The sequence below is a fragment of the Colobus angolensis genome, unplaced genomic scaffold, assembly GCF_000951035.1.
Source record: "Colobus angolensis palliatus isolate OR3802 unplaced genomic scaffold, Cang.pa_1.0 Scaffold183, whole genome shotgun sequence".
NCBI lineage: Eukaryota > Metazoa > Chordata > Mammalia > Primates > Cercopithecidae > Colobus > Colobus angolensis.
Genome location: NW_012114966.1, coordinates 1,041,760 through 1,057,476, shown reverse-complemented (window position 1 = coordinate 1,057,476; position 15,717 = coordinate 1,041,760). Strand labels below are relative to the sequence as shown.

Here is a 15,717-nt window from a genome sequence, read left to right as displayed (position 1 = left end):
GGCTAATTTTTTGAATTTTTGTAGAGACGGGGTTTCACCGTGTTAGCCAGAATGGTCTCGATCTCCAGACCTCATGATCCACCCACCTCGGCCTCCCAAAGTGCTGGGATTACAGGCAAGAGCCACCGCGCCCGGCCTACTTGTTTACTCTTATAGCCCAATGTTTAGCACAGGGTCCTGCTCATAGTAGATGCTCAATAAATATTTGTTGAATAAATGAATGAATGAATACATTAATGGCTTAATGGATAACTTATGAGAAGATTGGCAAGGCCGGCAGGGAGAAGGACAACAGCTGGGGTCAAAGGAAGGGCAAGGGCAGCCCAAGCCTTTTGATCTGCTGCTTTTTAGGGGGCTTCTAAGAAGCACTTTGCATTCCTAAAACGGGTGACAGGACTGTGCATGCCCAGGAGCTGGAATCTCTGCCATACACCAAGGGCTCCTGGGTCCTTGTGGCAACAAGGGTTTGGTTGGTTGCAGGATAGGGAGAGAGGATTCTTGGAAGCTCAGCATCTGTAGCAACTTGGCAAATGTGGACAGCAAGTACTCAACCATTGAGGAGGTAGGGTAAGGTGGCCCAAGCTCCTGCTTCTCTCCCTGGGCTCTGAGACTCCTCCAGGCTCCTGACTTCTAACTGGGAGGCCTGGCCCACAGCCTATCCCACTCTGCTCAGACCAACTGAAGATCTTTCTGCTGAAGTTTCCCTCCCCTTCAGCCCGCAGGGGGTTCCTGTCTCAGCAGGAATTCATACCAGATTGAAATGAGCAGCTGGGGCTGCTTGGATGGGAGGGTGTGTGGTGGAGAGCTGTGATCAAAGGCTCAGTGTGTGAGGGGCAGGGAAGGAAGAGAGCAGGGTGGTGGTGGTGGTGGGTGGTGGGTGGGGGGTTGTGTGTGCTGGCTTGCCCACAAGCACAAAGAAATGAGAGAAGAGACAGAGGCTTAGAGAAAAAGATGAGATAAAATAAAAAGAGAGATAAAGAAAGAGTAACAGAGAAAGAGGCAGAGAAAGACAACAGGCACAGAGAGATATACAGAGACAGAGGCAAAGAAAGAGATGCAGTGAGGCTGAGAACAGAGAGGAAAGCAGAAATAGTGACAGACAGAGAAACATAGAGGCTGGGGATAGAAGAACACAAGGCACTAGGAAATGGTGAAAGGAGAAACAGAAAAGAGGTCCAGGACAAGGACAGGGAGGCAGAGATAGAGAAGGAGAAAGTGACGAAGAGTCCTATGTAGTCACTCACTCCACATTAATTGAGCACTTATGCCATGGCAGGCACAGTGGGCGGCACAGATCGATGCAAGTAGACAAATGAAAGGGACTGAAGCTGAGGTGCAGCAATCAAGACCAAAGCTAAGACAGAGATGGAGAAGAGAGGGAGAGGCAGAGATTGCAAAGCAAGATAGAGACTGAGGGAAGGACCCAGAGGTAAGAGAAAGTGGCAAAGACAGAAATTCAAGAAAAAGGGGCAGAGACACAGAGACCCCACAGACGGAGAGGGCAGGACAAGTAGGGGCAGAGGACAGTGGGAGGAGCAGCCGGATGAGGGAGGCCTGCTCCATGCCCCACCCGGTCCTTCCTCAGTCCCACCTCCAGCTGTGCTGCCTCCACTCTCCCCAGGCTCCAATCAGCCTTGGCTCTGGAGGCTCTGGAGGAGGTGCTGACTGCGGACGGCCTCCTCCAGTCAAATGTTTTTCTGCCTGAGCCCCAGGTCAAAATGGAGCCCAGCTCAACTCAGAGGAGGGAGTTAGGCAGTACATGGGCATAGAAAGCCTCGCTTTCACCCAGAGACCAGCTTAAGACCACCTTTGGTTCCACAGTGCCCTCAGGGGATAGGAAAAGGTGCCGGTCGTGGGGAGGAGGGAAGGAGCAAGCATGTGAATTGAGCTTCCTGAACAGTCAGGGCAGTCGCCTCTTCCTTCTGGGGTCTGTGTGCCAGCCCCACACACACCAAGACCTCCCTGGGATCTCAAACTGAGGGAGAAGCCATTTGTAGCAAATGCTGAGCCCTCCCCCATCTCCTCCCACATCATCCCTGAGAAAATGCCGCAGAGAAGAGGGTGGGCTGGAGAATCAGTCACCTACCCGCTGGTGCCGGGTCTCTGGGCCTGAGAGAAACGCCAGTCCGTGTTGGGCGGGGCTTGCTGTGGAGAAAACAGAGGGAGAGGGGCTAAGTACCTGTGAGAAATTAGAATGTCACCCGAGCCCCTAGGGATGGGCCAGGAGAGAAGGAGGGGAGTGGGCACAGAGAAGAAAACGGGCTAAGAGGGGGCAGGGGTGGACTCATCTCCAAAGACAAAATACACCTCAGGTCTCAGAGGTCTGAGGTACCAGAAACCAAGAGATAAATCACATTGCATCTGACCACAGTGAGCAAGCTCAGACTCCTTTCCTAAACAAATGGCCCCTTCCTCCCTGCCCCCAGAGTCAGAACTCCTGAGCCAAAATTCAAGGACTGAAGGCATCTTCTGTGGAACTGGGGGAAGAAGTGCAGAGAAATTCCCCTAAAGTGGCAGAGGAGGCTTTTCAATGATAATTCCACCAGCCCTAGAATGAGTTTATTCAACTCCTCAGCTGCGAACAAAGCATCCTCTGCAGCAAGATGGCTGCTGATCCTGGTAACCCTTTTGGTGCCAGGTTGTGCAGTGACACATTCACAGGGACACCTTCTCCGGGTCCTTGGCTCGCAAAGATCTCTTCCCACAGCTAAAGACATTATTAATTTAGGAGTCATGCCAGATTGGGCCTTTGCACGGCATCCAAGTCCCGGGACACTTCTCACCCTTGGAACTCTGTGCCAGACAATGGTCTGTGACTAAGGAGAACAGAACAAGGCTGCTCTGTCTGAGACGGAGAAAAATGGAAGGGATGCAGGGGGGAGGGATCCAGTTCCCATAACCTCCAAGTAGGGCCAGCTAAGTCTCCAGGGCTCCCAAGGGGCTGATTTGTAGCCATCTCTCCCCTAGCTGAAGGTGGGGGGCTCTGGCCAGCCACTTCATTCCTCAGTCCCTTCTGGTCTTTCCAGGGGATGTGTTATCCCATCACACAATCTCATGGAGCACTCCTAGAGCCATCTCCTCACTGGTTCTGGGGTGGGCTGGTAATTAATACTCATACTTGCTCCCAGAAGTGGAGAGTGTGAGTATCTCAGATTACTCCAGGGAGAAGGAAGCTCCAGAACTGCCAGCGGCTCACTCTAAGGCCCACAGGTAGCAGTGACATGAGCAGAACCCAGAAACCTAGCATTCCAGGTACATCGGAAGTCACCAGCACCATTCTAGGGCTGCCATGGAGAAGGGCCTAAGGATGGCCAGCCCTCAGCCACTGTATTCTTAGACACAGCAGAATCTACATGGAAATGCAATAATTGTGGTAGGAGGAAAGGGAGCTGGGGGAAACTCAACCTACATAAGGATAACTGGCCAAGTTTGCGCTGTGGGAACTGCTCAGAAATAAGGAGCCGGAGAAGACTTTCCCCACATGTAAGGTCCTAAAAGGGAAGGAACCCCACCCTTGCCCCATCCCAGCAGAAGCAAACTCCCAGCAGAGCCAACCCCCCACTCCTGTCCTCAAGCTTTTAAAGTTCCAAGTGTCAAGAAATTAAAAACACAAATTCTGGAGTTAGATAGGGGTTAGAATCTCTCTTACTTGCTCTGTGAACTTGAGCAAGTCAGTTGACCTTTTTGAAGCTGTTATAAGAAAGGCATGTTAGCCGGGCGCGGTGGCTCAAGCCTGTAATCCCAGCACTTTGGGAGGCCGAGACGGGTGGATCACGAGGTCACGAGATCGAGACCATCCTGGCTAACACGGTGAAACCCCGTCTCTACTAACAATACAAAAAACTAGCCGGGCGAGGTGGCGGGCGCCTGTAGTCCCAGCTACTCGGAAGGCTGAGGCAGGGAGGCGGAGCTTGCAAAAAAAAAAAAAAAGAAAGAAAGACATGTTAGTACCTAAGCCAACAGCAATGGTGGAAGGAGCGAATGAGATGAGATGCTCAAAAGAGTTATATAGTAAGTTTCTCTCAATCAGTTATCAAAATCACCTGGGGGTGTTTCAAACTAGAGTCCTGATTCCATAGGGGCAGAGTTAGGCATAGATATATTTTGAATAAAAGCTCCTGGAGTTGGGGAAACTTGGGTTTTTTACTATTGCAGTTTCCTCACACATAAGGGTACCCTGGCATCCGGCAGAGCCTACAGCTTTCCATCTGCCAGAGGAGAGAGGACTTGTTAGAGTCTCAGATAGCTTGGTCACCTCCGAATCTCTGACCCTAGATCGCTGGGCACATTGTGATCACGACGGCGCCAAAAGCCTGTATCTCTGGGCGTTGAGAGCCAGGGCACTCTAGGCTTCCACTTCCTGCGGGAGGAAGGGGCCGCTCTTGCCACAGGCTCTTGACAGCAGGCCGGCTGTCCTATAGAGGCTCACTCACTCGCCCAAGGCCGAGCCCTGCGCCTCGGGCCACTGGGCAGCTCTGCCTGTCCGCCTGCTCGAGGCTTCTGGGTTGAGAGAGGTCGCCACCCTTAAGATGGAGCCCCGGGACCATCCGAACCTCTGGCCCAAGGGTCATAGAGTCCCGCCCGCCTGACACTTAGAGCGCGGAGTCGCTCCAGCACTCCTGGGCCCGTGCCTAGCTCAGGCCGCCCCTAGACGACCCAGCCCAGCCCGGGGCCCAGGTGGGAGAGGTGAGAGGAGGCTCCGGAGTCCTCGCCTGGTCCTGGGCGGCCGCGATCTGGGACCGTCACTAAGGCGCGCACAATCTGCTAAGAGTACCCCTGAGCCAGGCGGAGGGAACGGTCTCAGAGGGGAACTGCGAGTGGGCCGGGACAGGCCTGTGAACCTGGCCGCGAGCAAGTGGCAGTGAAAGCTGGTATTCGTGTAAGCGCAAGTGCGAGGGGTGTGTGCGTGCGTCCGCGCATGTGCTGGCGGGGCGTGGCGAGCCCGTGCACCGTGCGTGGGCCGTGGGGGTGGCCTGCAGGGAGGACACGCATGAGCCCCGCGCACACACCTAAGTCCTGCAGACAGATGCGGTTGGGTGATGCGGGAATAGGGAGGGTAACAGCGAAGTCACAAATGCTGGGAGTTGGGGAGAAATCGAAGAGGAAACCTCAAGACCAGCGAAGCGTGCCGGAGTTGGCGCCTAGGAGGCTGGCTGCAGGGGTGGATCTGTGACTGCCTCCTCCTGGGACCCCCGACACCCCCGGAAATCGCCCGAAATTCACTGGAAGCTCGACGGGGGCCCCAGCCTTTTCTGTGTGTGGGGTGGGGGTCGGTCCCACCTCCCCTCGCTCACAGTCGCCACCACCCCCGGTGCTCGGAGCCCCATCCCTTAATCGGCCACTCCTCTGGTTCCGCGCAAACGGTCCAATGATCCCGAGAATCGGGTGGAGCGCAGCCAGCGGCCGAGCCGCCCGGAGAGGAGTGGATGTCAGTTCAGTCCCTTATGAGGACGGGCGGCTTCTCTAGTGCCGCCCCCAGGGGTCGCCCGGGGCGCCGCCGAGCCCCTCACCTGGCTCCGCTCCCGCAGTGTATTAGAGCGGGACCGGATGGCGTCAGGCTCCAGCGCCAGAGCTGTGGGCTGCTGAACGCTGAGGGGTCTTAGAAAAGTGAAGTCACTGCCGTCCGAGGCCGGTGAAAAGCACGTCCTGTAGCAATGGCTCTGCGAGTCTGTGGGCCGCAGCGTCACCTCCATGTACTTGAGCGTGCCGTCCGAGCTCACTTGCAGGTTGGGGCTGGACTGCTTATAGAAGTCCCGGGAGGGTGAGTCCGGGCGCCTGCAGCACTGCGCTCCACCCCCGTCCCTGTCTGCGTTCCCCTGAAGGCACTTAGCTGACAGAAAGGTGAAGGTGACTAGGGATAAGAGACTGACGGTCGCTAGAGCCACAATGAGGTAAAGCGTAAGTTCTGAACGCTCAGGAGGGTGTTTGAGGAAGTCACTGGATTTGGGCATTTCCTCAGGGTCCTCATCCTCCAGAACCAGCAGCACTGTGGCTGTGGAGGAGAGTGAAGGGTCACCATTGTCCCTCACCAGGACCACCACCTGCTGGGTGTCAGAGTCATCCTCCAGTAAGGCCCGGGCTGTGCGCACCTCACCAGTGTGTGTAGACACGAGGAACAGTCCTGGGGCTGTGGACTGTGGCAACAGTGAGTAGGAGAGCCACGCATTGTGGCCTGCATCAGCATCCACGGCTGTCACCTTGGTGACCAAGGAGCCAGGAGGAGCAGAGCGAGGGAGACGCTGGGGGGCTGAGTGTTCCCAGCCTGGCCGTGGGTGCAGCACAGCTGGGGCATTATCATTCTCATCCAGGACAAACACGTGCAGAGATGTGTTGGCATGCAATGGGGGAGAGCCAGAGTCTCGAACCCCCACCACAATCTGCAGCATCTGCAGCAATTCATAGTCAAAGGTACGCTGGGCAAACACCCGTCCATCCTCTGGGTTGACATACACAAAGGAGGAGGCTGGGGCTCCCTGAATCTGATTTCCTACAATGGAGTAGGTGAGGCGGGCATTATCCCCGGTGTCTGGATCTGAGGCAGCCACAGTGCAGAGAAGGGAGCCTGGAGGCCGGTTTTCTAGGATGTAAGCAGTGTAAAGCTGCTGGTTGAAGTGGGGTGCATTGTCATTAACATCTGAAATGTTGAGCCTGATGGTGAGATGTTTGTGCAGGGGAGGTGAACCAGCATCGCTGGCCAGCAGCTCGATGGTATAGTGGGATGTGGCCTCCCGGTCCAAAGGCTGGCTGGTTAGCAGTGAGTAGTGGTTCTCAGAAGGCTTAATCTGAAATGGCAGGTCCGGAGAGATACCAAGGCTCACTTCACCATTTCTACCTGAGTCTCGGTCTCGCACATTAAATAACCCCACTACTGTGCCCACTGGTGTGCTCTCTAGGACAGGGTTGGCCAAAGAGGCCAATAGCACCTCTGGGGCATTGTCATTGACATCCCCCACATCCACTTGAATCACACAGTGGCCCTCCATGGCAGGCTGTCCCTGGTCACGGGCTCTTGCATGAATTTCATAGAAACTTGACTCCTCAAAGTCTATGGGACCCAACACATGGATTGCCCCACTGCTAGGGTCTAGGCCAAAGAGGTTCCTCACTGCCTCAGATGTGTGGTCTCCAAAAGAATAGTCTAGTTGGCCGTTGGTGCCCTCGTCTGGATCAGTGGCATTGAGGCGGAGCAGCAGAGTACCAATGGGTGCATTCTCTGGGATTCCCACACGTAGAACTGAGGATTGGAAGGTTGGAGCGTTATCATTGATGTCCAGCACGATGACAGAGATAAGGGTGGTCCCTGAGCGGGCTGGGGTCCCTCCATCCACAGCAGTAAGCACCAGCTGATGTCTTGTCTGGGCTTCACGATCCAGCTGCTGCTCTAGCACGAGCTCTGGGAATGGTTTCCCATCTTTTAGGGTCTTCACATTCAGAGAGAAGTGGCTGTTGGGGCTTAGAGTGTAAAAGCTCACGGTATTGGTGCCCACATCCGGATCCTGGGCACTGTCCAATGGGAATCGTGCCCCAGGTGCTGCTGATTCTGAGATGCGCATCTCTCGCTCATGGGTAGCAAAGCTAGGAGAGTTGTCATTGAGATCCAGGATCTCTACCTCTACACGGATTAGCTCCAGGGGGTGTTCAGTCACCACCTGCACTGGCAGCAGGCAGCTGGTGCTGGCTCCACATAGGCTTTCTCGGTCAATCTTTTGATTCACTGCCAGGGCACCACTCATCAAGCTCAGGGAAAAATAGCGCCCATTCTCCTCAGAGCCCAACTGCAGCCGCCGGCTCAACAGATCTGTCATCTTTAAGCCCAGATCCTGAGCAACATTCCCCACCAGCGTCCCCGGCTCAGACTCCTCCACCACTGAGTAACGAAGCTGCCCAGACACCCAGCCCCAGCAGCACAAGGACAACATGCACAGCACTTGCCATTTCCCAGCGAGCTGTGGGGGTGTCTTGTGCCCCATGACCCAGAAGTCCCTTCGTGGAGAGTAAGTCTGTGCTGTCCTGTCTCCAAGGTAGACCCAGGGCTTGGAATGCAGCAGCTGAAGTCTCTTATGTCTCCTTCTAGCCTCTTAAAAACTGCTCGGAGCTTTGCCTTCCTGCAGCAGTTCTTCTTAGTCACCCAGTGGCGGGGGTGGGCGGTGGGGAGGGGAGCTGAATTTGAGTGGAGCTGGGGAGCTGGAGGAGGAGAGGCGGGCTGGAAGAGCAGATCTCCCACCTCAACTCTGAGTCTGATTGGCCAAAAAGTCTATGTGTTCTCAACCAATTATGAAGTCTCCTCAAGCCTGGAAACCTTGGGAACACACACTGCAAATCTGTGTCACAGAAGCTTCCTACCTCCCCACTCATTTCGTGCTGCAGGTTGATTCAGCCCCCTTGGCAGCAAAGTTTGACAGCTCAGATGGTGCTCAACAGGGAAGACAAAGTGATACAAAACTCCTCAGCGTTCTGTCCCAGCAACTTCCTGCATGACTTCAGAAGCTTCCACCACTTTGCTTGAACCAGCAAAATCTTGTCCTTCTGGGAGAGGCAAAGCCCATGTATTCCCCCTCCCTCCCCCTCCTGCTGAATGCTGCTAAGGTGAGAGAAAAGATTAGTAAGAACCTTGTAAAGTCTTGCCCTGACTCTCCAGCAATGCTTTGAGGAAATCTCAATGTCAGCTGACATGGGACTTAGCTTTTCTGACCCAGACCCCAAATGTGGAATGAGTGTTACAGTTTTTGGGTAGGGGAACATTTCTGGGGCTGAATCAGGTCACCCAGGACAGTGGTCAGAGGCCAAGCATGGATGGCCTCTAGGTTTCATGGTTTCACCAAATTCAGGAGAACTCAACTTAAAGATACACAGGGTGGCTGTTTCTATGAATCAGCCAACTGTAAACCAGTTTTCTGTTATAAGTGATTTCACTTACTGCTTTTTTCCAAAGGTGATGACCAGCCCGCCCCAACCTTCCAATTTACTGCATCTAGTTCAAATCCCCCAGTAGGGACTTTATCTGAGTCCTAAGATCCAGACCAAAAGATCTGTGCTACCAACCACTCTGATGTGTGCCTCTCTATTCCTTTAGTTCTCTTCTCTTTCTGCTGTATGCTATGTTTCAGATAGAGAGACCCCTTCACAGTGTACTAGATACTGTGAGACAAAGATTTTATTTCCCCTCAATCCCTTGGGAAATGGTAACCTAGAGTTAAGGTACTTCAGAATCTGATCCACTCTTTCAGGAAGAGTAGAGAAAACAGCCACCTTTGTCCAAGTGACTGCCTGGTGCACTGTACCCTGTGCACTATAGCCTTCTGTGCTCCCACATTTCATCAGCATGCTTCCACAACAGCCTGGCTCTTGATCACCAATTACTTTCATTTCTGACTTAGATATAGGCATGACCCACCCCCAGTGCTAAATTGTGACAACTCTAGTTAATTCATAAAACAGTTACAAAGCACAGTGTCTACCACATAGTTACCTCTCACAAAAATGGTGACATCACTATGGGCTCTTACTGAGAGGCCAGTACTCTTTAGGACATGGCCTAGCCATATGCCTGGATCAGAATAACTCTCAAGCATTGGTTGAGCCTGCAAAGGTCTCACCTCTAGCCCATAGAGAAGATCAGAGGGTGGGCAGCTTGGGCGAACAGGTTCCCCTGCCATAGGTGCACTGGGTGACTTCACCATCATGAAGCTATCACTCCGAGTGGGTGCAGAAGCCAAGGGTGTACAGCCGTGAGAGTGGCCTCCCACATCAACAAACTTGATAGGGTCATCTGACCCTAGCTGGATTCGGAGGATCCCATTGGAAGGGGGAAGCCCCTCCCTCCTTCGAGATCTGGTGAGACAAGCACAGGTGCCTGCAGGAAAGCAGGTCACTCCGCAGGCTGCCCCACGAAGGCACTTAGAGAGTAGTGCCACGAATGAGCCAAAGGAGACAAAGCAAATCGCCACTAGGGACACAGCCAAGTAGAGAGTTAGACGAGATTCTCCTTCCCTTGGAGCTGAAGATTCTCGAAGATCTGGGACAACTGGATGTGTGTCTTCCTCTAAGGACACTAAGAGAGTAACAGAGGTAGAGAGTGGTGGACTACCACTATCCTTTACCACAATGACCAGCTTCTGTGGTGGGAGGTCAGCTGGGATGGGAACAGCTGTCCGCACCTCCCCAGCATATCGAGAGACTGCGAACAGGCTGGGATCTGGGGCCTCCAGGAGCTGATAGGAAACCCAAGCATTGTAACCTGAATCCAGGTCCACAGCAGTCACCTTTGTGATTAGGTGGCCAGCACCAACTGATGGAGGCAGTGCTTGGGGACATAAGGAACCAGGCCGGGCCCGAGGACGGAGCACAGCTGGGGCATTGTCATTGAGGTCCAGCACAAATAGACGAACTGTCACAGTGCTGCTAAGGGGTGGATTGCCCCGATCCCGGGCCTGCACCTCAAACTGCAGTGTCTGGGTTTGCTCATAGTCAAAGGATCGAGTAGCATGAACAGCTCCTGTCTGGGGGTTCAGAGAGATGAAGGAGGAAGCTGACACATCTCGATTCCTGGGCTCCAAGAGTGAGTAGGAGATAAGCGCATTCAAGCCAGAGTCTGGGTCAGAGGCTGCAAGGGAGCAAAGCAGGTCCCCTGGGCGATTGTTCTCAGGAACAAACACTTCATGTGACCTCTGAAAGAAAGAGGGTGGATTATCATTCACATCTGAAATATTGAGAAAAATAGTTCTGTGGGTACTGAGAGGAGGGTTCCCAGCATCAGAAGCAGTGACCATGATGTCATAGCTAGATTTGGCCTCTCGATCTAAGGGTCCAGCAGTCACCAGGGAGAACTGGTTCCTGAAGGCAGACTTGAGGGCAAATGGCAAGTGGTCGGGAATGCGGAGGCTCACATCTCCATTTGACCCTGAGTCCGGATCCTGCACACTGATAAGTGCCACCACAGTGCCAGGTTCTGCACTCTCGGGGAGGGTTCCAAGCTCTGAGGTCACTGTGATGTAAGGGGCATTGTCATTTACGTCCAGCAGATCCACTCGAAGGCTGCAATGTTGCTCCATGGCTGGAGAACCCCCATCGCGAGCCCGCACATCAAATTCATAGTAATTCTCACTCTCAAAGTCTAGGGGCCCCAAAAGAGTAAGCTTTCCAGTAGTGGGGTGCAGGCTAAAGAGGTTTCTTACACGATCAGGGGTATGACCACTGAAATAAAAGGTGACGTTACCACTGGGACCCAGGTCCGGGTCGGAGGCATTGAGCTGGATGAGCACCATGCCCGCTGGTGCGCTCTCCAACACACTAATCCTGTAGCTGGATTGCTGGAAGGCTGGGGCGTTGTCGTTTACGTCCAGCACGGATACCCGGAGCTCTGCCGTGCCAGATCTCGGCGGGTTCCCTCCATCTACAGCAGTCAGCACTAGGCGGTAGTCCGATTGCTTCTCTCGATCCAAAGGCTTCTCCAGGAGCAGCTCTGGGACCAGGCTGCCGTCGCTGCGCTTCTTCACATCCAGCGCAAAGTGTTCATTGGAGCTCAGCCTATAGCTGCTAATCGAATTGCTCCCCACATCTGCATCCTGAGCCTTTTCCAACGGGAAACGCTGTCCTGGAGGAGCTGCCTCCCCAATTTCCAAGTCCAGCTGCTGCCGCGGAAAACGGGGGGCGTGATCATTCACATCTACGATCTCTACCTCTGCTCGGTACATTTCCAAAGGACCTTCGGTGACAAACTCCAGGGGCACGATGCAGCTGGCACTGAGCCCACACAGTGCCTCTCGGTCGATTGGGTTTTTGATGAGCAGGGCTCCGCTGTCCAAATCCACACGGAAGTGTCTTTGGTTCACCTCTCCAGCGACCTGCAGCCTGCGAGCTGACAGACTGTCCGTATCCAGCAGGAAATCTTGGGCGACATTCCCTACAAAAGTCCCTTCCTGTGACTCCTCTGGGACCGGGTAGCGGATCTGCCCACAAACGTAACCCAGGTGGTAAAAGAGGAACAAAAGGGTAGCCCACCGCCAGATTTCTGTCCAGCTTCTCACCTTGCGGAGCATTGCTGCCGCCCGCTAATTCTCTACTTGCTCTTGAGACGCGGATGAAGCCGACCCGCCCCAAACAGCCACAGCAGCTGGAGACACCTATCTCGCTTTCCCCGCGCCAGCTCTGGCGCGGCTTGACCGGCGCCGCAAGGGTTACGCGCCGTTTTTGCTGGTGGCGGGGTAGATTTGTCTGCCTTTCACCACCCGATTGGCAGACAGCGGCTCCCGAGCTCAGCCAATAGGCTGAACAGAGAACGTCCCAACAGCAGCAGGGTTAATGCGTCGCAGCATTGAAGGGGAAAAAGCCCACCCTATCCTCCTCGCTCCCCCACCCCCCAAAAAACCCAGCCTATCTTTTCGCCTTCCTCCCGCTCAACGGCATGTTTTTCCACGGGTTGTTACCTCTGTCGGGAGGCAGACAACATATACGGTTTTTCTTTTTTTCCTAACACATCAACTGACCCCGCCCCTTTTCGGCGGGGAAAACAGCCACAGCCTGAGCCCTAGCAACCTGCGGCCCACTGAGAGGGAGAGTAGCCATTGGAGAGTGGTCACTTTGTTCAAGCCAGTGTTGTCATCAACCAGTATTCTAAATGAGTAGCTTCCATCTCAGTCTGATTGTATTAGAGCAACTGCTAATTAGAACCACTGCCATATACTCAAAACTCTGCCCTTCTGCAGAATATTCAGAAACAGATCCATCTCTTTGCAGAAAAGGCTTACACATTAATGTAGCCAATTAAATTTATGCAGTACACGTTTTCATTGTAACAGGAGGCACAGCCGAAACCAAACCTCTCTTATTCAGACATTTGCTAGTGATACACTAGATACACTAAATTACCATTCATTGATTTCAAGGACAGTATGGAAGCTGGGTGGAGGAAGCCAGGAGAGGGAGATGTTTCAAAACAGTAAAGAATCAGTGTGTCTGGGAGGTGCTAAGGACCAGATCTCTTTACCTGGCAGAATGCTAATGTTCGCAGATTTAATAGCTTCCTTGAATGATTGAGATCAGCTACCAACAGCATTGTGCCTACAAATTCCCTTTATTTGACACCAAGGTATTCTGGATATGTTGTTAATTACCAACAAAGACCATTTCACAAGAGCAAGCTTTTCACTTAGCCCCAGACCTCTTGGAACTGGAGACTTGATCTCACCCCACCCCCACCCTCATCCAGACCTCCCAGCAACCTAGCTACTCCCTTGCACAAGCACAGAAACACAGCACACTTCACACTGTAGGTACGTGCAACCTGCAATCTGAGTGGGAAACACACCAGAGCACAGAGAAAGAGAAAAATCCATCCGATCTGGACATGAAATTTCTTAATTCAATCAAGTCCTTACCTAGGTTACACTGGCTGCCAAAAAAAGCAGCAACAACTAGAGTTCTTATCCTTCCCCAATATTTTTCCAAGCCTTGATCTTCAGGAATATCCTTTTGACTATGATGGGAACCAATATTCTGGTGTCAAAGAGAGGAATCTGGCTTTCTGTGTTCTTTTACACACACACACACACACACACACACACACACACACACACACACACACCCCTTTATACCTTCTCCCATGGGAATGATGGAGGTGTAAACCAGCCTGACCTATTAGGTGTATATGCCAGAATTCACTGTCTCTGTGAATGGCACTGTCATCCACCCAGCTGCCTTAGTCAGAATCTAGGGGGATCAACCTTGACTCATCCCTGTCCCTCACTTCCTATATCATGTCAATCAACAAGTCCTGATGATTTTACTGTAGTCATCTCCCTCCATCTGTACTGCCACTGTGCTGGTTCAAGCATTTATCAATCTTCTCTTCAAATATTGCAATAGCTTTCAAACTGATCTCTTTGCCTCCAGTCCCAATGTCCCCAGTCCCTTCACTTATGACTGACAGACAGAATAATCTTTCTAAAACAAACAAACAAACAAACAAAACTCATGATATCATAGGTGTATCAGTTCAAAATTCTTCAATGACTCTCATCTATATGGAATAAAATAAAAACTCCTTGGCATGGCCTAAAGGTAACTCAGGATCTAACTCCTGCCTACTTGCTTCACTTCATCTCCTACAAAGACTGTCTGTTTTACACACACGCTTTTTTTTTTCTTTTGAGATGGAGTCTCTCTCTGTTGCCCAGGCTGGAGTGCAGTAGCCTGATACCACCTCACTGCAACCTCTGTCTCCAGGGTTTAAGCAATTCTCTTGCCTCAGCCTCCCAAGTAGCTGGAATTACAGACACCTGCAACCACACCTGGCTAATTTTTTGTAGTTTTATTTTATTTTATTTTATTTTATTTTATTTTATTTTTTGAGACGGAGTCTCGCTCTGTCACCCAGGCTCACTGGAGTGCAGTGCAGTGGCCGGATCTCAGCTCACTGCAAGCTCCGCCTCCTGGGTTTACGCCATTCTCCTGCCTCAGCCTCCCGAGTAGCTGGGACTACAGGCACCCGCCACCTCGCCCGGCTAGTTTTTTTTTGTATCTTTTAGTAGAGACGGGGTTTCACCGTGTTAGCCAGGATGGTCTCGATCTCCTGACCTCGTGATCCACCTGTCTCGGCCTCCCAAAGTGCTGGGATTACAGGCTTGAGCCACCGTGCCTGGCCTAATTTTTTGTATTTTTAATAGAGATGGGGTTTCACCATGTTGGCCAGGCTGGTTTCGAACTCCTGACCTCAAGTGATCTGCTCACCTTGGCCTCCCAAAGTGCTAGGATTATAGGCATGAGCCACCGTGCCCGGCCACACACACACTTTAAAGTTCAGTGATAATGAAATACCATAATCACTCTGCATGGAATTTCTTACAATGGCCCCTCCCTGCCCTGTCCCTTCCCCTCTACTATCTGACAAATTACTACTCAACCTTTAGTTCATAGCTCAAGCATCACCACCTCTATAATTTCTTCCTGGTTTCCCCAGGCTGATTTAGGTGTTTCTTCCCATTTTGTCCCACTGCATCTTATATTATGCAGATCTCCATTTTTTTTTTCTTTTTTCTTGTCTGTTTCATATTGTACTCTGGGAACCAGAATGATATCTTTTAATTGTTTACAGTGTCTGGCACATAGGGATGCTAATAAATGGTGAATATCAGTATTATCATTTTTAGTTCAAACAATAGTTATTGCTCTGTACAGGGACTTTATATGCATTACTTTTCACTCTCACAACAAGTTTGCAAAGTAGATATTCTCTTTATTTTATAGATGAGGAAACTGGAGTTTAAAGAGATTAAAAGACTTATCTAAAGCTAAACAACTAATATGTACAGTACTATGCTTATATTGGCAATTTCACACCAAAACAAGTACCCAGTCTGTTTTACTAGAACTGGAGCATCATAAAGCTTTAATCTTACATATCTTTGACTTGATCTTTTTATGTCAGCCATATGATTCTCCCACCTCTAGATTTTTTTTTTTTTTTTTTGAGATGGAGTGAGTTTTGCTCTTGTTGCCCAGGCTGGAATGCAACAGCATGATCTTGGCTCACTGCAACCTCTGCCTCCCAAGTTAAAGCAATTCTCCTGCTTCAGCCTCCCAAGTAGCTGGGATTACAGGCACCTGCTACCACACCTGGCTGATTTTTTTTTTTTTTTTTCTGATGGAGTCTCACTCTGTTGCCCAGGCTGGAGTACAGTGGTGTGATCTGGGCTCACTGAAACTTCCGCGTCCTGGGTT

At 51.9% G+C, this 15,717-nt stretch overlaps 3 protein-coding genes across 3 annotated transcripts in view; all 3 read right to left on the bottom strand.

Annotated features, from left to right (window-relative positions):
• Window positions 1–15,717, bottom strand: part of LOC105510150 (protocadherin gamma-A6-like) — a 161,373-nt gene that overhangs the window by 17,042 nt on the left and 128,614 nt on the right. Inside the window, 1 exon segment of the mRNA XM_011939781.1 lies at window positions 2,087–2,145. Within this exon segment, the coding sequence (XP_011795171.1) occupies window positions 2,087–2,145 (59 nt within the window).
• Window positions 5,430–8,190, bottom strand: PCDHGC5 (protocadherin gamma subfamily C, 5). Its single transcript, XM_011939689.1, has one exon. It carries the CDS (start codon window positions 7,968–7,970, stop codon window positions 5,430–5,432), a length of 2,541 nt encoding a protein of 846 aa, XP_011795079.1. The 5' UTR covers window positions 7,971–8,190.
• On the bottom strand, window positions 9,423–12,209 carry PCDHGC4 (protocadherin gamma subfamily C, 4). The gene has a single exon (XM_011939690.1). The coding sequence runs from the start codon at window positions 12,036–12,038 to the stop codon at window positions 9,423–9,425; it is 2,616 nt and encodes an 871-aa protein (XP_011795080.1). The 5' UTR covers window positions 12,039–12,209.

Excerpts from the sequence above, each read along its gene's own strand:
- PCDHGC5 (XM_011939689.1), bottom strand. The coding sequence starts at position 7,970 with ATGGGGCACAAGACACCCCCACAGCTCGCTGGGAAATGGCAAGTGCTG.
- PCDHGC4 (XM_011939690.1), bottom strand. The coding sequence starts at position 12,038 with ATGCTCCGCAAGGTGAGAAGCTGGACAGAAATCTGGCGGTGGGCTACC.